The sequence below is a fragment of the Elephas maximus genome, chromosome 23 (genome assembly GCF_024166365.1).
Source record: "Elephas maximus indicus isolate mEleMax1 chromosome 23, mEleMax1 primary haplotype, whole genome shotgun sequence".
Lineage (NCBI taxonomy): Eukaryota > Metazoa > Chordata > Mammalia > Proboscidea > Elephantidae > Elephas > Elephas maximus.
In genome coordinates this window covers 46,872,957-46,896,144 of record NC_064841.1, presented here as the reverse complement: position 1 = coordinate 46,896,144, position 23,188 = coordinate 46,872,957, and the positions used below count along the sequence as shown (strand labels likewise).

Genomic DNA, 23,188 nt, shown 5'->3' with positions numbered 1-23,188 from the left:
GGCAAATTATCTTTTTTCTTAATAAAAAAAAAGTTTTTTTTTTACCTGTTTATAATTCTTAAATTTATAAAAGTACATTTATTGCCATGATAAATTGTTTAAGACAGTTTTAAATAGAAAATGGTCACAGGGTATAATCCCTTTTTTAAAAAAGATACCTTTATAAAAAATATCTGGAACATTATCACCAAAGCTCTAAAATGTTAATGGCTTTTATCTTTGGGCAAACGGGATTAAAAGTGTTATTCTTTTGTTTCTTGTTTTCAGATTTCTGTAGTGGGTCTGTGTTCTTTTATAATCAAAATGGTAGCTTGCAGTTTTTGCAGCTACAATGTGTGTCTAAGCATCTACTTTTATATTTGTATGTGGTTCCCTCCCCTTCTTAGGAGACTAAAACTGCAGAAGAAATTGATGAAGCATTGAAGATAGCAGGTTATAATTTTGAACAATTAAGTATTGCTGTAAAAGTAAGTATTTTGAATGATTAAATTCTATCATAAAAATATGGGTTCTTTTTTGCATGAAATAATGCATGATCTTTATAATGTGTACTTTTGGGTATGTTATCACTGAGGTTAGAGCATACCATTGAGTTATTAAAATTTAGCATGATAGTTTAATGATAGAGAAACATACAAAAGAATGGAAATGTTTTCTGTGGCCTGCCAGGATTGATCCTGCAGCATTGTTTTGCTAGCAACCTAAAGAAATTAGAACTCTGTTAAGGAGCCATGATTTCTAGTTGCTGTGAGTTTCAGAAACGTTGCAGATTATCTTTGCAATCCTTGCTAGCTGTTTACCTGGAGAGTGTTACTCTCTACCCAACTCGCCCCCCTCCCACACACACAAAAAAAGTTTCATTTGATGACAAAGAAGAAGCTCCTAAGAACCCAACAATAACAAATATACAATCGGGGAGCTGAAAAGGTTATAGCTGATTATACTGTGGCTCCTTTTTTGCAGGGAGAGACAGAAAATTTTTGATTGGCTAAAAGTGACTGTAAAAAGTCAGGTTTCTTGAGGATTGAGAAATGTTTTAAGTCTCAAGGTTTTCAGTCATGAAAGAAGAAAAACATTGAGAGAAGAGGGATGAAAAGAGTGTCACCTGTGATGAGAATCATTAATAAGAAAATATGTAGCATATATAGTAGAGAAAAGCAAGTCAGTGGAAAACAGATGAGAGAAAAAAAATCTCTGATTTGAGAAGGGTTGGTGAGGTGAACAGAGAACACCTGGACTCTCTAATTAAATGTAGTAGCTACTAGCCACATGTGACCTAAAAGTTAAATTAATTCAAATAAACTAAAAAATTCAGTTCCTCAGTCACACTAGCAACATTTCAAGTGCATAACAGCCACACATAAAGGTGGCTATCATATTGGACAGCACAGAGGACATTTCTATCGTATCACAAAATTCTGTTGGACAGTACTGGCTTAGAACTTAATATCCTCTAAGAACATAAATGTTCAATAGCTGTAGGACATCTATTGTTAGTTGTAGAACTTGCCCTGGAAAGCCTAATTAGTATATGGTGATATTTTTGCTTTGCCTCTGGTAAGAACAAGGATGATAAAGTATAGAGTGTTATTAGGAAAATCAGTTCTTGTATAATCTTAACGTTTGTTTTAAATATGAAGATGTAATTCATTATGGCTTGGGTCTTGAATATTTAAAATAATTTTAAGAAAACTTTTGCCTGGTATTTATGTTTATAAAAAGTACTAGTATTTAAAGTAGATCCTTGTAACTTATTTAATCTCTTGTTATTTCGAGAAGTCTAAAAAGTAACTTTTATTCTCAAAATTACATTGAACAGTACAACTTCTACAAAATACAGATACCAAATTAGGTCTTCGTATTACATTTTCCAGATGCTTGAACACATGCAGAATCAAACAAAAGAGGAGACAGACAATCTTATAAAGGTTCTTGAGAAACAATTTGATCAACTTTTTACTTCTCTTGACTCCAGGTAATAATTTGGAAATATAGACTCAATGAAACTGAAGTTTTTAACTTTAACTTATCATATTATCTCCTTGATTAGACTGTAGTAGTGAGCAACTTTTGAACAGATTTAGAAGGTAATGAGTGATCCCTATAGACTGATTTTATAACTTCAAAATGAAAAACAATTAGTACTTTTTAAAAATTTTGCTTATTTGCCTTCCGATCCCTGTGCTGTTAAACTTCTTACTTAAAGCAATGAGCACAGAAAAATATTTTCAAAATCTAAATCCTTATTATGGAATTCAGCATACTTGGGAAGATACTTGTCCTATACTTAGTTCCATCATTCTTTCATGTGCTCATTTACATAGAACAGAAGCCTTTCTAATAGTCATCAACTAACAAATAATACCTTATGGTTCTATACCTATCACTTTCTTAAAAAGTTCTTTCATATATATGATCTTTAATATATTCATTAATCACATGAGGTAGGCAAAGTATGTATCCTGTCCATTTTACATTTCAAGAAACAGGTTGTGACATACCCCAAATAACATGTTTAGTAATGGTATTTGTCCAGTAACTCTTAGATCAGTGTTTTAAAAAATCTCATTAGGGATGCTTAGAACATAGGTTCAATGCACTATGCATGAATTAGTTGAAATACTTTATTCTTCTTTGTTGGTGTTATCTCACATTTATTCTTTAATTATAACATTTAAGAGAGCGGTCATGTGCATGCGTTTTTAGGACCCATAGTAGAACCTATTGAAATGACCATTTTTCTTCTACAGAAGTTTCTTTGAGAGCTTATAAATACAATTAATAAAAGGCTTTGGAATGCCTCTTAACCTTCAGAGCCTGTGTCACATTCCTGTTATTCTTCATTGTTGGCAAATTTTCTTTTTTTGAGTGTGGGTTTATGTTAGGGATATAATGAAAAGTCATTTACAGCCAAGTTTGATGAATAAAATAAATATGTTAGGCACTACATTTGGTACAAAATTTTAACTTGTCATAATAAGGTAATAACACCATACATATAGAAAAGGTTTTGAGTAATAAGTTACAAGTAATGAAGTCATACCTATATAGCCTTCCTAAGCGATTATTTTGAAGATTTATAGTTAATTGATGTGTAAGTTCTGATATAGTGATGTCTACTTTAAAATCTGATTTACGTACTATGTATGTGTTAATAGAAATTTTAAAATGTACAAGGAGATCCTTGCAAGAAGTGAGTACAGATGTCTTTGTAAAGGCACGAGTAACTCCAGGATATATAATCAGGATTTCTTACTGTTGGATGGGATGACGTAGGGTCTCTTTTACCTTTGTAATTCTGTGACAGCTATATTTATGACATGATAACTCTATCCTTTTATGAAATTTACTTTTTCTCTAATTATGCATTGTAAAAGCGGCATGGGAGCAGTGTCTGACTTCCTCCCACCCCAGAAGGGGGAAGGAGAACCTGAGTCTACAGAGCAAGGCTGACAACTCCCATGAGGTGGAGGCCGGACAAGCCTCCTCTCTTTTTACCAATTCTGACACCAACCGTTCCTCCCCACAGCACACTCTAGTGGGTTTGATAATTCATTGCAATGGCCACACACAACTCGAAAAGCATACACACAATTATGGGGTTTATTATAAGGGAAATAACAGTTTATAATTCAGGCTCAGAAACACTCAGAGTACAGTTCTTTCATCAGGACAGCCTCTTCTCAACTGTGCTCGTGTGCACACCTTTCCCTGACCCTAGACCTCTCCCCAGAGGCACTCAGCTTTCTCTCTCCATGGATAGGGAAGCCCACCGTGCTGTCTCCTGCGGCTGGGTCTCTCCTGCCACCACTTAATCTTCGGGGTTGCAGCTTGCTCTCTCTCTCTCGTCTCCTGCTTCCAGGAGTTTCTCAGCCCAGGGATCCCGGGTCCAAAGGATGTGCTCTCCACTCCTGGCTGTTCTTCCATGGTGGTGGTAAAATTGTCCTCTCTGCTTTGCAGTTGGCTCTCTTTTAAGGCAAAACTGATTAGTCCCCTTGGTGGTCCACAACTACCTTATCACACAGTCCTGTCCAGTCGCCTGGGTGGGAGTTACAAGACCATTGCTAGAAAGACCACACACAAAAATAATCACACCACACGCATGCGTAGATTTCAACTGTAATATATTACAGTTTGATTGAATGCTTTATTTAGCCATTTTACATGTTAAGTTCTTCAGCCAGTAAAATTACCTTTTTAGATACTGTTCAATTACTGTAAATTCACTTTGATGCAAATGTTGATGAAATTCTGAAAAATAATTTTGGGTCTTGAATAAAGGAAAAAGAACTTATGTGAAGAAGTTGTAAGAAATACAGATGATTATTTATCAAATGTAATAATGGCTAAAGACTACATTGAAGAGAAAAAAAATGATTTGGATGCAGCTGTGAAGTTAGCAAGAGAGTTAAAATCAGCACCTTCTCTAAGGACGTATTGTGACCTGAATCAGGTAATTGAATTATTTCTGTGGTACTTCATTTTACATGCTTTGGAACCTGATATTTAAGATTTACCACAGAAGAACTTAATTCTTCAGATCATCCTGACTTGTTAGCATCAGTTTATATTCCTAGGTGTTTGAATTTTAAGGCAAACATTAAATTTGTTTAGCCTTTTATTATTATTTTTTATTATTATTTACCACTTAGGGAAATGGTGCAATAAAATCTTTATAACACATGGTCTAAGAACAAATAGGATGATATTGAGTCAAAAGTTGATGTTCCTTGAAACCTGAATTAAAAGTGAAAATAAATAAGAGTAGTAAATTAAATGGGATTACATTTTCTTCTCGTAAACAATTTAGGTATGGCTGTCACTCCTGACTTAAAAACTTAATTCAGGGTTCCACGCGTGTTTTATTCTCCCCCCTCCCCAAAAGGAAAAAATGTACAGGTCAAAAGACAAGGTGCTTTAGCTATCTCTTATCATCTAATTATGTACCTAAAAAAAAAAAAAATTATGTACCTAGTGGACATAAAATAGAAACATGTTTCTTACAAGATAGTTTGGCAGGAGAGGGTTAGCCATGGATCCTGTCTTGCTCGTTTCAACCTTGCTCCCTAAGAGTATGGATCCTGCTTTACTCACTTTTGAATCCTCAGTAGCTTTTTTCTCCGAAAATCAAATGTTTTGACTGAAATACAGAATAGAAACCATTGGTTTACGTAACTCCAAAGTCTGTCACTTTAAATGAAAGGAGAGTTTACTACCATTGCATTTGGCCAGGCCTGCCTCCAACTGCAGTTCTAAAACAGTAACCGTCATTTCCTATGTATAACACATGAGGCAGTAAACACACAAACAAAAAAACACCAAACCCATTGCCATCTAGTCGATTCTGACTCATAGTGACCTTACAGGACGGAGTAGAACTGCCCCGTAGGGTTTCCAAGGAATGGCTGATGATTTGAACAGAGGCGCTAGGAGGTGAAAAAAGTCGTAAGATTTGGTCTTTACCCTACTAAAGCCTATTTAGGAAGACAGGAAAAAAAAGAAGAGACATTTGAAGATAGCAAGGAAATACAAAATGACCAGTTTCTCTGTTTGTGTAGCTATATATTCATTAGCTAGTCCTTTTTGTTTGTTTTTGTTATCTATTAATACATATCTCCAAAAGATTTTAAACTCTTTTAGGGAAAAAAAATATCTTAAAACACTTACTTGCATTCCTTTGAATACCTAAAAATCGAGCCTTAAACACATTAATTAGTGACTTACCTAAAGGTTTATAGTGTCCCTTCTAAAATCTTAACTGTTTCAGCAATATTTATGACAATAGAAAATTCACACATGAATGTCATTTCTCTTTTGATTCTAGATCATCCGAACTTTGAAGTTAACATATGAGAGTGAACTGTTGGAAGTTAGTTCTCTAAAACTAAGGAGCTCTCCCAGGTGAGTGAGTACATTATAATTCAGGAGGACATAACAATTAAGTATAGAAATGTATTAAAGCCATAGCAAGCAATTAAAAATGGAAAATTTGGGTCACAAATGTTTCCTAAATTAGCAACCAAATAATTTAGGTATAGTTTATGTTAGGAGGAAACCCTGGTGGCGTAGTGGTTAAGTGCTATGGCTGCTAACCAAAGGGTCGGCAGTTCAAATCCGCTAGGCGCTCCTTGGAAACTCTGGGGGCAGTTCTTCTCTGTCCTATAGGGTCGCTATGAGTCGGAATCGACTCGACGGCACTGGGTTTGGTTTTGGTTTGGTTACGTTAGGAAACCCTGGTGGCATAGTGGTTAAGAGCTATGACTACTAACCACAAGGGTGGCAGTTTGAATCCACCAGGCACTTCTTAGAAACCACATGGGGTAGTTCTACTCTGTCCTACATAACAGGTATAAAAATGTATTAGAGCCTAAATTTCCTAAAATAGTAAGCAATTAAAAACAGAAAATTTGGGTCACAAAATGATTCCCAAATTAGCAACTAAATAATTTAAGTATAATTTATGTTAAATTGGAAAGTTACTTAAATGTTTTTCTGTCTTTTAAATTAGGATTATTTTAATGTCAGCAACTCATTTTTTTATTTAGAGAAAATAATGAACTTAGAACATTTACTTATATGCTAATGTTTTGTTTTAGGTTGAATATGAATTGCAGAGAGATCATCTGTATGTTCAACAATATTGGGAAAATTGAATTTGAGGACTCAACAAAGTAAGTATTTATTATAATAGCAACCTGCTTGATGAAATAGTGTCTGACAGGGTCTAAGTTACCTAATAAACAGAAAAATTGATTTTTAGTGTAGTATGATTTTTTTTTTTTATGATTCAGAAGCCGAAAAATCATTTAAAGGGTAAAACAGTTTCCATCAGTTAAGTTCAGTCAGCAAGCACTGAATACTGATTTTGTGCTAGGTACTCGTACCCTAGATATTGTGATATATGTGTGTAAAAACTGCATGGAGGTGGTGTCTGACCTCCTGTAACTTTACAAGGGGGAGGGAGAATCAAGATCAACACACCAAGGCTAATTCCTATGAAGCAGAGGTCAGACATGCCTCCTCTCTCTGCCATCCTTACCAATTCTGACACCAACTGTCCCTCCTGTGGCCCTTTGTACTGAAAATGATAATTCAGTGCAGTGGCCACACACAACTCATGGATAATACCCATTATTGTGAGGTTTATCAAGGAAGTAACAGTTTACAATTCAGGTTCAGGAATGCTCAGGATATAGTTCTTTTATCAAGATAGCTTTTTCCTAGCCGTACTGGAGGCTGGCCTCTCTGGGCCATCTATCTGTCCCCAAAGACACTCAGCTTTCTTGCTCCGTGGGCTTGGAAGTCCACTACGCCGTCTCCTGCTGGCCTCTTCTGTTGTGGTTTCCCTGCCACTGCTTCTCGCTGTTTTCAGTGTTACAGCTCTCTGTCTTCTGGGTCCAGGAGCGTCTTCGCACAGGGATCCCTGGTCTAAAGGATGTGCTGGGTCTTCTACTCGGTGGTGGGATCCTCTCCCTCTTGCCTCTGGGGTGGCTTTTTTCAAGCCCAGTGGAATACCAAAACTGACCAGTCCCTTTAAAAATGGGCCACAAATACCCTATCACACAGTTCCACCCAATCATTTGGGTGGGAGTTACAAGACTATGGCTAGAAAAGCAACACAAAAGTGATCCATTGCACCACAATGTCAGAGATATTACAACAAATGGAGGAAAACAAGCATGTAAACAATGAAGTGCATATTTGCTGTGGTAGTAGTATATGCAGAATTTAGTGAAGGTACAAAGAAAGGGAATGGTCATTTCCTCTTGGGGAAATAGGAGGTTTAGAAAAATCTTTATAGAAGAGATTTGATTTTCATTTATCCTTGAAAAATGAACAGCAGTTTGAAAGGAGGACAAAAACGGGTAGGTATCTTACCAGAAAGAAACTTATGGGCAGTGAAACAGCATGCTGCATTCAGAGAACTGTGTATTTATAACTTAGTATATACTTTTATATACTTTGTATGCTATGTAATAGGTTTGAACTTTATTTTCTAGACCACTGCTGTCCAGTATGATAGCTACTAGTCATATGTGGCTATTTAAATTAAAGTATAAATTAATTAAAGCTAAATAAAATTAAATGTTTCGTTGCTTGGTCACACTAGCCACATTTCAAGTGCTCAGTAAGCCACATGGGACTAGTGCCTACCATAGTGGATAGTGCAGCACATTTCCATCATCACAGAAAGTTATATTGGACAGCAATCCTCTATACAGTAAAAAATCCCTAAAAGGTTTTAAGAATGAGAGTAAATATAATAAGATTGCATTTTTTAAAAATAACTGTGGATTACTCACAGAAGTATTAGACTGGAGATTGAATAGTCTTGTCAAATGATGTGAACCCAAATTTAGATAGGAGCACTGGAGAGGGACTGGGAATGGATGTTACAAATGCTAAATAGGAAAAATTGATAAACCTTAGTGATTGAGTATGAAGAGTAAGAAAAAGGGGATCATCACCAGTGATTTACAAGGCTGGCTTTGGTGATTAAGTTGATTGATTGAGAATGCAGGAGGAAAATTTTGGAGGGGGAAAATGGTAGATATGTTGCATTCCAGGTGTTTACCAGATGTCTGGGGAGAAGTTTCCAGAGGGCAGTTGGCTATATGTCCTGAAAATTAAGATGTCTTCTTGGACTTGATATCTGAGTTTAGGAATAGTCAGAATGTAGATGTTGCAGAAACCATCCCCCAAAAAGAAAATAAGTTCTTTCACTTTAGATGCTATGTCTTCTGGGGAAATCGTCCCCAAGAAGCATCACATTCATTACGTTTGTGAACTAATCAGAGTGTTGCAAGCTCACAATTACACATGAGCAGATCTACTCTAAGCCAGTATTATGGATTAAATTGTGTCCCCCAGAAATGTGTATCAACTTGGCTAGGCCATGATTCCCAGTATTGTGTGGTTGTCCACCATTTTGTGATCTGATATGGTTTTCCTATGTGTTGTAAATCCTACCTCTGTAAAGTTAATGAGGCAGGAATAGAGGCAGTTGTGTTAATGAGGCAGAACTCAATCTACAAGATTAGGTTGTATGTTGAGTCAGTCTCTTTTGACATATTAAAAGAGAGAATTGAGCAGAGAGGAGAGGGACCTCATGCCCCCAAGAGTGAAGAATCAGAAGGGGAGTATGTCCTTTGAACCCAGGGTGCCCACTCTGAGAAGCTCCTAGACCCAAGGGAAGATTGATGACATGGACCTTCCCCTAGAGCGAACAGAGAAAACCTTCTCCTGGAGCTGGTACCCTGAATTTGGACTTACAGCCTCCTAGATTGTGAGAGAGTAAATTTCTGTTTGTTAAAGCCATCCACTTGTGCTATTTCTGTTATAGCAGCACTAGATAACTAAGATAGCCAGGTAACTGATATAACTCAAGTTCACAAAACAGATGTGTGGTCAGAATGCCAGCTTATCAACTTCTCGTTAGATGTCGTCGAGTAGATTTCGACTCATAGCAACCCCATATGACAGAGTAGAACTGCCCAGTAGGGTTTTCTAGGCTGTAATCTGTATAGGAGCAGATCACCAATTTACTGCACAAATATAACCAACAGCACATGGACTGGAATATTTATATTGCATTCTTTTTCAATACACATAGACATGAGAAGTCAGATTATCAGAAGGTTGCTTTGTTTCCAACCATGTTTGGAATTAAGGGAATTAGATGAATGAAATCGCTTAAGAACATTAGTCCGAACTAGCTTATCACATGGCTTTCTCCACCACAAGGTGGAGACCTTGTTAGAGGACTGCAGTGCTAATCCTTTGGCTCTAGTCATCTTCCCCAAGACAGTGTTCGGATGAGCACAGCCCCATATTTGCCTCTGCAACCTTAAACTACGTGTATTTCCATTAATAACAACCTTTCTAATCAATCCCCACACATCTGTAGGTTTGTTGTACTGTGGTAGCTTATGTGTTGCTGTGATGCTGGAAGCTAAACTACCAGTATTCCTTTTTTTTTAATTTTTATTGTGCTTTAAGTGAAAGTTTACAAATCAAGTCAGTCTCTCACACAAAAACTTACATACGCCTTGCTACATACTCCTAATTACTCTCCCCGTAATGAGACAGCCCACGCCCTCCCTCCACTCTGTCTTTTCATGTCCATTTTGCCAGCTTCTAACCCCCTCTATCTTCTCATCTCCCCTCCAGGCAGGAGATGCCAACATAGTCTCAAATGTCCACCAAATCCAAGAAGCTCACTCCTCACCAGCATCCCTTTCCAGCCCATTGTCCAGTCCAATCCCTGTCTGAAGAGTTGGCTTCGGGAATGATTCCTGACCTGGGCCAACAGAAGGTCTGGGGGCTGTGACTGCAGGGGTCCTTCTAGTCTCAGTCAGACCATTAAGTCTGGTCTTTTTTTTTTTTAATAATTTTTATTGTGCTTTCAGTGAAAGTTTACAAATCAAGTCAGTCTCTCCCTCAAAGACCCATATACACCTTGCTACACACTCCCAATTACTCTTTTTTCTTTTTAATGAAACAGCCTGCTCTCTCCCTCCACTCCCTGTTTTCGTGTCCTTTTCACCAACTTCTAACCCCCTCCACCCTCTCATTTCCCGTCCAGGCAGGAGATGCCAACCTAGTCTCAAGTGTCAACCTGATCCAAGAAGCTCCCACCTTACCAGCATCCCTCTCCAACCCATTGCCCAGTACAATCCATGTCTGAAGAGTTGGCTTTGGGGATGGTTCCTGCCCTGGGGCAACAGAAGGTCTGGGGCCCATGACCACCGGGGTCATTCCAGTCTCAGTCAGACCATTAAGTCTGGTCTTATGAGAATTTGGGGTCTGCATCCCACTGCTCTCCTGCTCCTTCAGGGGTTCTCAGTGGTGTTCCCTGTCAGGGCAGTCATCGGTTGTAGCCGGGTACCATCTAGTTCTTCTGGTCTCAGGATAAAGTAGTCGCTGGTTCATGTGGCCCTTTCTGTCTCTTGCGCTCGTAATCACCTTGTGTCCTTGATGTTCTCATTCTCCTTTGATCCAGGTGGGTTGAGACCAATTGATGCATCTTAGATGGCTGCTTGCTGGCGTCTAAGACCCCAGATGCCACCCTTCAAAGTGGGATGCAGAATGTTTTGTTAATAGATTTTATTATGCCAGTTAACTTAGATGTCCCCTGAAACCATGGTCCCCAGACCCCTGCCCTTGCTACGCTGGCCTTCGAAGCATTCAGTTTATTCAGGAAACTGCTTTTGGTTTAATCCAGTTGTGCTGACCTCCCCTGTATTGTGTGCTGTCTTTCCCTTCACCTAAAGTAATTCTTAACTACTATCTAATTAGTGAATACCCCTTTCCTACCCTCCCTCCCTCCCCCCTCTCATAACCACAAAAGAATGTTTTCTTCTCAGTTTAAACTATTTCTCAAGTTCTTACAATAGTGATCTTATACAATATTTGTCCTTTTGCAACTGACTAATTTCACTCAGCATAATACCTTCCAGGTTCCTCCACGTTATGAAATGTTTCACAGATTCCTCACAGTTCTTTATCGATGCGTAGTATTCCATTGTGTGAAAATACCATAATTTGTTTATCTATTCACCTGTTGATGGGCACCTTAGTTGCTTCCATGTTTTTGCTATTGTAAACAGTGCTGCAGTAAACATGGGTGTGCATGTATCTGCTCATGTAAAGGCTCTTATTTCTCTAGGAGATATTCCAAAGAATGGGATTGCTGGATTGTATGGTAGTTCTATTTCTAACTTTTTAAGGAAGCGCCAAATCGATTTCCAAAGTGGTTGGACCATTTGACATTCCCACCAGCAGCATAGAAGTGTTCCAATCTCTCCACAGCCTCTCCAACATTTATTATTTTGTGTTTTTTGGATTAATGCCAGCCTTGTTGGAGTGAGATGAAATCTCATTGTAGTTTTGATCTGCATTTTTCTAATACTAATGATCGTGAACATTTCCTCATTATCTGTTAGCTACCTGAATGTCTTCTTTAGTGAAGTGTCTATTCATATGTTTTGCCCATTTTTTAATTGGGTTATTTGTCTTTTTGCAGTATCATGTAGATTTTAGAGATCAGGCGCTGATCAGAAATGTCATAGCTAAAAACTTTTTCCCAGTCTGTAGGTAGTCTTTTTACTCTTTTGGTGAAGTCTTTGGATGAGCATAAGTGTTTGATTTTTAGGAGCTCCCAGTTATCTAGTTTTTCTTCTACGTTCCTTACCATGTTTTCTGTAATGTTTATGCCATGTATTAGGGCTCCTAACGTTGTCCCTATTTTTTCTTCCATGATCTTTATCGTTTTAGATTTTATATTTAGGTCTTTGATGCATTTTGAGTTAGTTTTTGTGCATGGAGTGAGGTATGGGTCTTGTTTCATTTTTTTTGCAGATGGATATCCAGTTATGCCAGCACCATTTTTTAAAAAGACTGTCTTTTCCCCTTTTAACTGTTTTGGGGCCTTTGTTAAATATCAGCTGCTCATAAGTGGATGGATTTATGTCTGGATTCTCAGTTCTGTTCCGTTCGTCCATGTATCTGTTGTTGTACCAGTACCAGGCTATTTTGACTACTATGGAGGTATAATAAGTTCTAAAATCTGGTAAAGTAAGGCCTACCACTTTGTTCTTCTTTTTCAGTAATGCCTTATTTATCCGGGGCCACTTTCCCTTCCATATGAAGTTGGTGATTTGTTTCTCCATCTCATTAAAGAATATCCTTGGAATTTGGATCAGAATTGTATTAAATGTATAGATCGCTTTTGGTAGAATAGACATTTTTATAATGTTAAGTTAAGTCTTCCGATCCAGGAGCAAGGTATGTTCTTCCACTTATGTAAGTCTCTTTTGGTTTCTTGCATAAGTGTACTATAGTTTTCTTTGTATAAGTCTTTGACATCTCTGATAAGATTTATTCCTAATTATTTTATCTTTTTGGTGGCTACTGTAAATGGCATTGATTTGGTGATTTCAATGTTCTTTTTGTTGGTGTAGAGGAATCCAACTGATTTTTGTATGTTTATCTTGTATCCTGATACTCTGCTGAACTCTTCTATTAGTTTCTGTAGTTTTCTGGAGGATTCCATAGGGTTTTCTGTGTATAAGATCATGTCATCTGCAAATAGAGATACTTTGACTTCTTCCTTGCCAATCTGGATGCCCTTTATTTCTTCATCTAGCCTAATTGCTCTGGCTAGGACTTCAGCACAATGTTGAATAAGAATGGTGATAAAGGGCATCCTTGTCTGGTTCCCGATATCAATGGGAATGTTTTCAGGCTCTCTCCATATAGGGTCATGTTGGCTTTGTATAAATGCCCTTTATTACGTTGAGAAATTTTCCTTCTATTCCTATTTTGCTGAGAGTTTTTATTATGAATGAGTGTTGCACTTTGTCAAATGCCTTTTCTGCATCCATTGATAAAATCATGTGATTCTTGTCTTTTGTTTTCTTTATGTGGTGGATTACATTAATTGTTTTTCTAATGTTGAACCCATCCCTGCATACCTGGTATGAATCCCACTTGGTCATGGTGAATTATTTTTTTGATATGTTGTTGAATTTTATTGGCTAGAATTTTGTTGTGGATTTTTGCATCTACATTCATGAGGGATATACATCTATAATTTTCTTTTCTTGTGGTGTCTTTACCTGGTTTTGGTATCAGGGATATGGTGGCTTCATAGAATGAGTTTGGTAGTATTCCATCCTTTTCTATACTCTGAGTAGTAGCAGTGTTAACTCTTCTCTGAGATTTAGTAGAGCTCTGCAGTGAAGCCGTCCGGACCAGGGGTATTTTTTGTTGGGAGTTTTTTTGATTACCTTTTCAATATCTTCATTTATTATGGGTCTGTTTAGTTGTTCTACCTCTGTATGTTAGTTTAGGTAGGCAGTGTATTTCTAGGAATTCATCCATTTCTTCTAGGTTTTCAAATTTGTTTGAGTATAGTTTTTCATAGTACTCTGATATGATTCTTTTAATTTCATTTGGGTCTGTTGTAATTAGCCCATCTCGTTTCTTGTTCCTGTTTTTCTTTTGTCAGTTTGGTCAATGGTTTATCAATTTTGTTGAGTTTTTCAGAAATCCAGCTTTTGGTCTAGTTAATTCTTTCAATTATTTTTAGTTTTCTATTTCATTTAGTTCAGCTCTAATTTTTAGTATTTGTTTTCTTCTGGTGCCTGTGGGTTTCTTTTGTTGCTCTCTTTCTATTTGTTCAAGTTGTAGGGATAGGTCTTTGATTTTGGCCCTTCTTTTTGGATGTGTGCATTTATTGATATAAATTGGCTTCCGAGCACCGCTTTTGCTGTGTCCCAAAGGTTCTGATAGGAAGTGTTTTCGTTCTCATTGAATTCTGTGAATTTCTTTATTCCATCCTTAGTGTCTTCTGTAATCCAGTCTTTTTGGAGCAGGGTGTTGTTCAGTTTCCAAGTGTTTGATTTCTTTTCCCTGCTTTTTCTGATATTGATTTCCACTTTTATGGCCTCATGGTTAGAGAAGATGCTTTGTAATTTTTTGATGTTTTGGATTCTGCTATGGTTTGCTTTATAACCTAATACGTGGTCTATTCTAGAGAATGTTCCGTGTGTACTAGAAAAGAAAGTATACTTGGCTGCTGTTGGGTGGAGTGTTCTGTATATGTTTATGAGGTCAAGTTGGTTTATTGTGGCATTTAGATCTTCCTTGTCCTTATTGAGCTTTTCTCTGGATGTCCTGTCCATCACCGAAAGTGGTGTGTTGAAGTCTTCTACTATTATTGTGGAGCTGTCTGTCTCACTTTTCAGTGGTGTTAGAGTTTGTTCTCTGTATCTTGGAGCCCTGTCATTGGGTGCATAAATATTTATTATGGTTATATCTTCTTGGTATATTGTCCGTTTAATCATTATATAGTATCCTTCCTTATCCTTTCTGATGGATTTAACTTTAAAGTCTATTTTGTCAGAAATTCGTATTGCCACTCCTGTTCTGTTTTCATTGTTGTTTGCTTGATATATTTTTTTCCATCCTTTGAGTTTTAGTTTGTTTGTGTCCCTGCATCTCTGGTGTGTCTCTTACAGGCAGCATAAAGATGGATCGTGTTTTTTAATCCATTCTGCCACTCTCTGTCTCTTTATTGGTGCATTTAGTCCATTTACATTCAGGGTAATTATGGATAGGTATGAATTTAGTGCTATCATTTTGATGTCTTTTTTTGTGTGTTGGTGACAGCTTCTTTTTCCCACTTGATTTCATGTGCTGAGTAGATTATGTATTGTCCTTTCCTCATATTTGTTGTTGTTGATTTTGTTTCTGCTAAGTCTGTATTTTTCCCTTGTATTTTATTTTGATGAGTAGAATAGTATGTCTCCTTTGTGGTTACCTTGTTATTTACCACTATTTTTCTAAATTTAAAACGAACTTTTATTTCTTTGTTTCTCCGTATCTTCCTCTCCATATGGAAGGTGTATGATTACGTTTCTTAGTCCCTCTTTATTATTTTAATGTTGTCATCTTTTAAGTAATAACATCGCCGTTACCCTTTTTTGGGCTTTTTTTTTTTTTAATCTGGCCTTTTTTTTTTTTTTGGATTTCCCTGTCTGGGTTGACTTCTGGTTGCTCTGCCCAGTGTTCTAGTCTTGGGTCGATACCTGATATTACTGATTTTCTAACCAAAGAACTCCCTTTAGTATTTTGTGTAGTTTTGGTTTGGTTTTTACGAATTCCCTCAACTTGTGTTTATCTGGAAATGTCTTAATTTCACCTTCATGTTTAAGAGACAGTTTTGATGGATATAGGATTCTTGGCAGGCAATTTTTTTCCTTCAATTGTTTAAATATGTCATCCCTTTGCCTTCTTGCCTGCATGGTTTCTGCCGAGTAGTCCGATCTTATTCTTATTGGCGCTCCCTTATAGGTGACTTTTCTTTTATCCCTTGGTGCTCTTAGAATTGTCTCTTTATCTTTAGTTTTGGCAAGCTTGATTATAATATGATTTGGTGACTTTCTTTTCAGATCTACCTTATGTGGAGTTCGATGAGCATCTTGGATAGATATCTTCTCATCCTTCACAATATCAGGGAAGTTTTCTGCCAACAAATCCTCAACAATTTTCTCTGTATTTTCTGTTATCCCTCCCTCTTCTCATACTCCAATCACTCGTAGGTTATGTCTCCTGATAGAGTCCCACATGATTATTAAGGTTTCTTCATTTTTTTAAATTCTTTTATCTGATTTTTCTTCAAATATATTGGTGCCAAGTGATTTATTTTCAAGTTCAGAAATTCTAGCTTCTACTTGCTCAATTCTATTCCTCTGACTTTCTGTTGAGTTGTCTAATTCTGGAATTTCATTGTTAATCTTCTGAATTTCTGATTGCTGTCTGTCTATGGATTTTACCAGCTTATTAAACTTTTCATTATGTTCCTGAATAATCTTTCTGATTTTTTCAGTTGCTTTATCTGTGTGTTCCTTGGCTTGTTCTGCGTATTGCCTCATTTCCTTCGTGATGTCTTGAAGGGTTGTGTATATGAAACTTTTGTATCCTGCATCTGGTAATTCCAGGAATGCACTCTCATCTAGAAGATCCCTGGATTCTTTGATTTGAGAGCCTGTCGAGGTGATCATGGCCTGTTTCTTTATGTGACTTGATGTTGACTGTTGTCTCCAAGCCATCTATAAGTTATTGTATTAGTTTTTGCTTGCTTACTGTGTCATAGCTGCTTGCTTTGTTTTGTTTTGTTATACCCCTATGGGTTGCTCGAGTGAGGTTGCTTGATTATTTTTGTCTTTGGAGCTCTGGTGTCCTGTCCCCAGCTGGCTAGAGCTGTTATCAGGTATATCAGTCTAAGAGTCCATTCAGTTTTCTTGTATGAATTCAGCTCAGGTTTCCATTTAACTGATATCAGGTATGTGGTACAGGCTCTGTCCTACAGTCTTAGAGGGGCAGCAGTCATTGGCATACATACCCGTATCTGATTGCAGCAGGGGGTCACGCTCTGAACAAGGCAGGGGGCTGAGAACCGACTGCCAAGTGTCGCTGAGGAAACGTGTCTCTGTTCCCTAGAGATGGTGGTGGGTGGGCTCTGCAGAGGGACCCTGCACACCCAAAGGTTTTGTTTAAGGACTGGGAGGTATCGGTTATCCCTGGACCCCTGTCGTGGATGGCTGGGTGACCCAAGTGGAGCCACCAGTCCTTAGGTCCCTGTTGTGGGTAGGTGAGGACCAATAGGCAAAGCGATGTTAAACGTCGAACACCCACCTTTCCACTGCACCACTGAAATGGTTGGAGTTTGCCAACAAGGGCCTGTTTTCCCGAAATGGGCCCACACAGGTCCATGCCGAAGGGAAAGGTGCTCAAGGTCCATGGATGGTTTATGCCTGGACAGGAGCTGCTTCTGTCCTGAGCTCCTCCAGTTGATGGAGCTAGCCAATTATCTTTTCCCCCAGTTGGAAATTTTTTCCTTCTCCAAGGCCGGGAGGACAGCTCCAGGTGCTCACCAGGGTCTATCTCAGGCCTAGGGATTCAGCCGCTGAAGCTGGCTTGGGGGTGGTGGGAGGGCACGGTAAAATATATGCAAGTACTTAGCTTTTGCCGAGAGCGCCCTTCTCCTCAGGTTCTGGAGGTGTGAGTGGGCTGTGTGGCTGGCTGCTTCTTCGTGAGGGAACTGCGGCCGAACGCTAGTACCAGCCTGCCGCTGCCACTGCCGCTGCTCCGGGAATGGTTCCTGAAGGCTCCCTGCGATCCAGGTCCGGTAACTCCTCTCCACTTCTGAATGGTCTCTTCCTTCCCCTGCCCCTCAGTTCTTTGTCTAAGCTTGCCTTTGATGCTCAGGGCTCCCAGCGTGTCACAAATATACTTGTTTCACTTGTTTTTTGGGGTCTTTGTTGTAAAGAGGGCTTGACGGAAGCGTCTGTCTATTCTGCCATCTTGGCTCCGCCTCGTAAGTCTGGTCTTTTTATGAGAATTTGGAGTCTGCAATCCCATTGCTCTTCTTCTCCCTCAGGCATTCACTGTCGTATTCCCTCTCAGGGCAGTCATCAGCTGTAGCCCACCAGTATTCTTTTAGATGTTTTTATTTCTTGAATATGGTTACTCTCAAACTCTGTAAGACTAAAGCTTTTCTGCCTCTTCAATAGTCTGTATTGATTTTAAGTTTAAATGTGAGAGCGCTCTTAAATTTTTTTCCTAGTTTTTTGGGAAAGTGTCATTGTAACCTGCCTTTACTGATTGTCATTGGCAACTGCCATTGAATAAATTGCGACTCATGAAGACCCCATGGTTGCAGAGTAGAACTGCTCCATAGGGTTTTCTTGGCTGTGATCTCTTTTTTTTTTATTGTGCTTTAAGTGAAAGTTTACAAATCAAATCAGTCTCTTGTACAAAAATTTATATACACCTTACTATCTACTCCTAGTTGATCCCCCGTAATGAGACAGGACACTCCTTCTCTCCACTCTGTATTTTCGTGTCCATTCACCAGCTTCTGACCCTGTCTGCCCTCTCATCTCCCCTCAAGACAGGAGCAGGCTGTGAGGTGTCATGCGTCTATCTGATCCAAGAAGCCCATTCTTCACAAGTATCATTTTCTATCCCATAGTCCAGTCCAATCCCTGTCTGAAGAGTTGGCTTTGGGAATGGTTTCTCTCTTGGGCTAACAAAAGGTCTGGAGACCATGACTTCTGGGGTCCTTCTAGTCTCAGTCAGACCATTAAGTCTGGTCTTTTTATGAGAATTTGGGGTCTGCATCCCACTGCTCCCTTAGGGATTCTCTGTTGTGTTCCCTCTCAGGGCAGGTATCAGTTGTAGCTGGGCACCATCTAGTTCTTCTGGTCTCAGGCTGATGTAGTCTCTGGTTTATGAGGCCCTTTCTGTCTCTTGGGCTCATAATTACCTTGTGTCTTTGCTGTTCTTCATTCTCCTTTGGTCCAGGTGGGTTGAGACCAATTGATGCGTCTTAGATGGCCACTTGCTAGAGTTTAAGACTCCAGATGCCACTCTCCAAAGTGGGATGCACAGTGTTTTCTTAATAGATTTTATGATGCCAGTTGACCTAGATGTCGCCTGAAACCATGGTCCCCAAACCTCCGCCCCTGCTGTGCTGGCCTTTGAAGCATTCAGTTTATTTAGGAAACTTCTTTGCTTTTGGTTTAGTCCAGTTGTGCTGACGTTGCCTGTATTGTGTTTTGCCTTTCCCTTCACCTAAAATAGTTCTTGTCTATTACCTAATTAGTGAATATACATCTCCCTCCCTCCCTCCCCACTCTGGTAACCATCAAAGAATATTTTCTTCTATGTTTAAACTATTTCTCGAGTTCTTACAATAGTAGTCTTATACAATATTTGTCCTTTTGCAACTGACTAATTTCAGCATAATGCCTTCCCGATTCCTCCATGTTATGAAATGTCTCACAGATTCACCATTGTTCTTTATCGATGTGTAGTACTCCATTATGTGAATATACCATAATTTATTTATCCATTCATCCGTTGATGAGCACCTTGGGTTGCTTCCGTCTTTTTACTGTTGTAAACAGTGCTGCAGTGAACACAGGTGTGCATGTATCTGTTCGTGTAAAGGCTCTTATTTCTGTAGGATTATTCTAAGCAGTGGGATTGCTGGATTGTATGGTAGTTCCATTTCTAGCTTTTTAAGGAAGCTCCAAATCAATTTCCAAAGTGATTGTACCGTTTTACATTGCCGACAGCAGTGTATAACTGTTCCAGTCTCTCCACAACCTCTCTGACATTTATTTTGTTTTTTGGATTAATGCCAGCCTTGTTGGAGGGAGATGGTATCTCATAGTTGTTTTGATTTGCTTATCTCTAATGGCCAGTGATCGTGAGCATTTCCTCATGTATCTGTTAGCCACCTGAATGTCTTCTTTAGTGAAGTGCCTGTTCATATCTTTCCCCATTTTTTAATTTGGTAATTTGTGTTTTTGAATTTTTACAATATTGTGTAGATTTTAGAGATCAGATGCTGATTGGAAATGTCATAGCTAAAAACTTTTTCCCTGTCTGTCGGTAATCTTTTTACTCTTTTGGTACTTCTTTGGATGAGCAGAGGTGTTTGATTTTTAGGAGCTCCCAGTTATCTAGTTTCTCTTCTGGTGTTTGTGCATCGTTAGTAATGTTTTGCATATGGTTTATGCCACGTATTAGGGCTCCTAGTGTCTCCCTATTTTTTCTTCCATGTTCTTTATTGTTTTAAATTTTATGTTTAGGTCTTTGATCCATTTTGAGTTCGTTTTTGTGTTTTTTTTTTTTTTTTTTTTTGTGCATGGTTTGAGGTAGGGGTCTTGTTTCAGTGTTTTGCAGGTGGATATCCAGTTATGCCAGCACCATTTGTTAGAGACTGTTTTTTCCGGTTTAACTGGTTTTGGCCTTTGTCAAATATCAACTGCTCGTATGTGGATGAATTTACGTCTGGATTCTCAATTCTGTTCCATTGGTCTGTGTATCTATTGTTGTACCAGTACCAGACCGTTTTGACTACTGTGGCAGTATAATAGGTTCTAAAATCAGGCTTTCCATTTTGTTCGTCTTTTTCAATGATGCTTTACTTACCCGAGGCCTCTTTCCCTTCCATATGAAGTTGTTGATTTGTGTCTCCATCTCATTAAAAAATGTCACTGGAGTTTGGATTGCAGTTGCATTGTAACTATAGATCGCTTTTGGTAGAATGGACATTTTTACAATGTTAAGTCTTCCTATCCATGAGCAAGGTATGTTTTTCCACTTATGTAGTCCTCTTTTGGTTTCTTGCAGTGATATCTTGTAGTTTTCTTTGTATAGGTCTTTTATGTCTCTGGCAAGATTTATTCCTAAGTATTTTATCTCCTTGAAGGCTACTGGAAATGGTATTCATTTGGTGATTTCCTTTTTGATGTTCTTTTTGTTGGTGTAGAGGAATCCAACTGGTTTTTTTGTATGTTTATCTTGTATCCTGATACTCTGCTGAACTCTTCTATTAGTTTCAGGAGTTTTCTTGAGGATTCTTTAGGGTTTTCTGTGTATGAGATCATGTCATCTGCAAATAGAGATAGTTTTACTTCTTCCTTACCAGTCTGGATGCCCTTTATTTCTTTATCTAGCCTAATCACTCTGGCTAGGACCTTCAGCACAATGTTGAATAAGAGTAGTTATAAAGGGCATCCTTCTGTGATTCCCGATCTCGGGGGAATGCTTTCAGACTCTCTCCATTTAGGATGATGTTGCCTGTTGGCTTTGTATAAATGCCCTTTATTATGTTGAGGAATTTTCCTTCTATTCCTATTTTGCTAAGAGTTTTTATCATGAATGAGTGTTAAACTTTGTCAAATGCCTTTTCTGCATCAATTGATAAAATCATGTAATTCTTGTCTTTCATGTATATAATGGTTTACATTATTTGTTTTTCTAATGTTGAACCATCTCTGCGTGTTGTTGTTGTTAGGTGCCGTCGAGTCGGTTCCGACTCATAGCAACCCTGTACACAACAGAATGAAACACTGCCTGGCCCTGCGCCATCCTTACAATCACTGTTAATGCCTGAGCTCATTGTTGCAGCCACTGTGTCAATCCACCTTGTTGAGGGTCTTCCTCTTTTCCACTGACCCTGTACCCTGCCAAGCATGATGTCCTTCTCCAGGGACTGATCCCTCCTGGCAACATGTCCAATGTATGTAAAAGGCAGTCTCGCCGTCCTCGCCTCTAAGGAACAGTTTGGCCGCATTTCTTCCAAGACAGATTTGTTCGTTCTTTTGGCAGTCCATGGTATATTCGGTATTCTTTGCCAACACCACAATTCAAAGGCGTCAACTCTTCTTCGGCCTTCCTTATTCATTGTCCAGCTTTCACATGCATATGATGCGATTGAAAATACCATGGCTTGGGTCAGACGCACCTTAGTCTTCAAGGTGACATCTTTGCTCTTCAGCACTTTAAAGAGGCCCTTCCTAGGAGATTTACCCAATGCAATGCATCTTTTCATTTCTTGACTGCTGCTTCCATAGTTGTTGATTATGGATCCAAGTAAAATGAAATCCTTGACAACTTCAATCTTTTCTCCGTTTATCATGATGTTGCTCATTGGTCTGGTTGTGAGGATTTTGTTTTCTTTATGTTGAGGTGCAATCCGTACTGAAGGCTGGTCTTTGATCTTCATTAGTAAGTGCTTCAAGTCCTCTTCACTTCCAGAAAGCAAGGTTGTGTCATCTGTATATCGCAGATTGTTAATGAGTCTCCCTCCAATCCTGATGCCCTGTTCTTCTTCATATAGTCCAGCTTCTCGGATTATTGGCTCAGCATACAGATTGAATAGGTATGGTGAAGGAATACTACCCTGACGCATGCTTTTCGTGACTTTCAACCAATCAGTATCCCCTTGTTCTGTCCGAACAACTGCCTCTTAACCTATGTAAAGGTTCCTCGTGAGCACAATTGAGTGTTCGGGAATTCCCATTCTTCTCATTGTTATCCACAGTTTGTTATGATCCACAGAGTCGAATGCCTTTGCATAGTCAATAAAACACAGGTAAACATCCTTCTGGTATTCTCTGCTTTCAGCCAGGATCCGTCTGACATCAGCAATGATATCCCTGGTTCCATGTCCTGTTCTGAATCCAGCCTGGCAGTTCCCTGTCGATATACCACTGCAGCCATTTTTGAATGATCTTCAGCAAAATTTTGCTTGCATGTGATATTAATGTATTGTTCTATAATTTCCACATTCGGTTGGATCACCTTTCTTGGGAATAGGCATAAATATAGATGTCTTCCAGTCAGTTGGCCAGGAAGCTGTCTTCCATATTTCTTGGCATAGACGAGTGAGCACCTCCAGTGCTGCCTCTGTTGTTGAAACATCTCAATTGATATTCCATTTAAGTTCGTGAGGGATATAGGGTTGTAATTTTCTTTTTTTGTGGTATCTTTACCTGGTTTTGGTATCAGGGACATGCTGGCTGCATAGAATGAGTTTGGGAGTATTCCGTCCTTTTGTATGCTCCAAAATACCTTCAGTTGTAGTAGTGTTAACTCTTCTCTGAAAGTCTGGTAGAGCTCTGCAGTGACGCCATCCCTGGCCAGGACTTTTTTTTGTTGGGAGTTTTGTGATTACCTTTTCAATCTCTTCTTTTGTTACTGGTTTATTTCTTTGTTCTACCTCTGTTTGTATTAGTTTAGGTAGGTAATGTGTTTCTAGGAATTCATCCATTTCTTCTGTGGTTTCAAATTTGTTAGAGTACAATTTTTCGTAGTGTTCTGA

At 38.6% G+C, this 23,188-nt stretch overlaps 1 protein-coding gene across 1 annotated transcript in view; it reads left to right on the top strand.

Annotated features, from left to right (window-relative positions):
- Positions 1 to 23,188, top strand: part of RNF17 (ring finger protein 17) — a 224,083-nt gene that overhangs the window by 28,751 nt on the left and 172,144 nt on the right. The window contains exons 5-9 of the mRNA XM_049867103.1: positions 387 to 467; positions 1,875 to 1,975; positions 4,282 to 4,453; positions 5,825 to 5,901; positions 6,597 to 6,671. Of these exons, the coding sequence (XP_049723060.1) occupies positions 387 to 467; positions 1,875 to 1,975; positions 4,282 to 4,453; positions 5,825 to 5,901; positions 6,597 to 6,671 (506 nt within the window). The remainder of the gene's footprint in view (positions 1 to 386; positions 468 to 1,874; positions 1,976 to 4,281; positions 4,454 to 5,824; positions 5,902 to 6,596; positions 6,672 to 23,188) is intronic.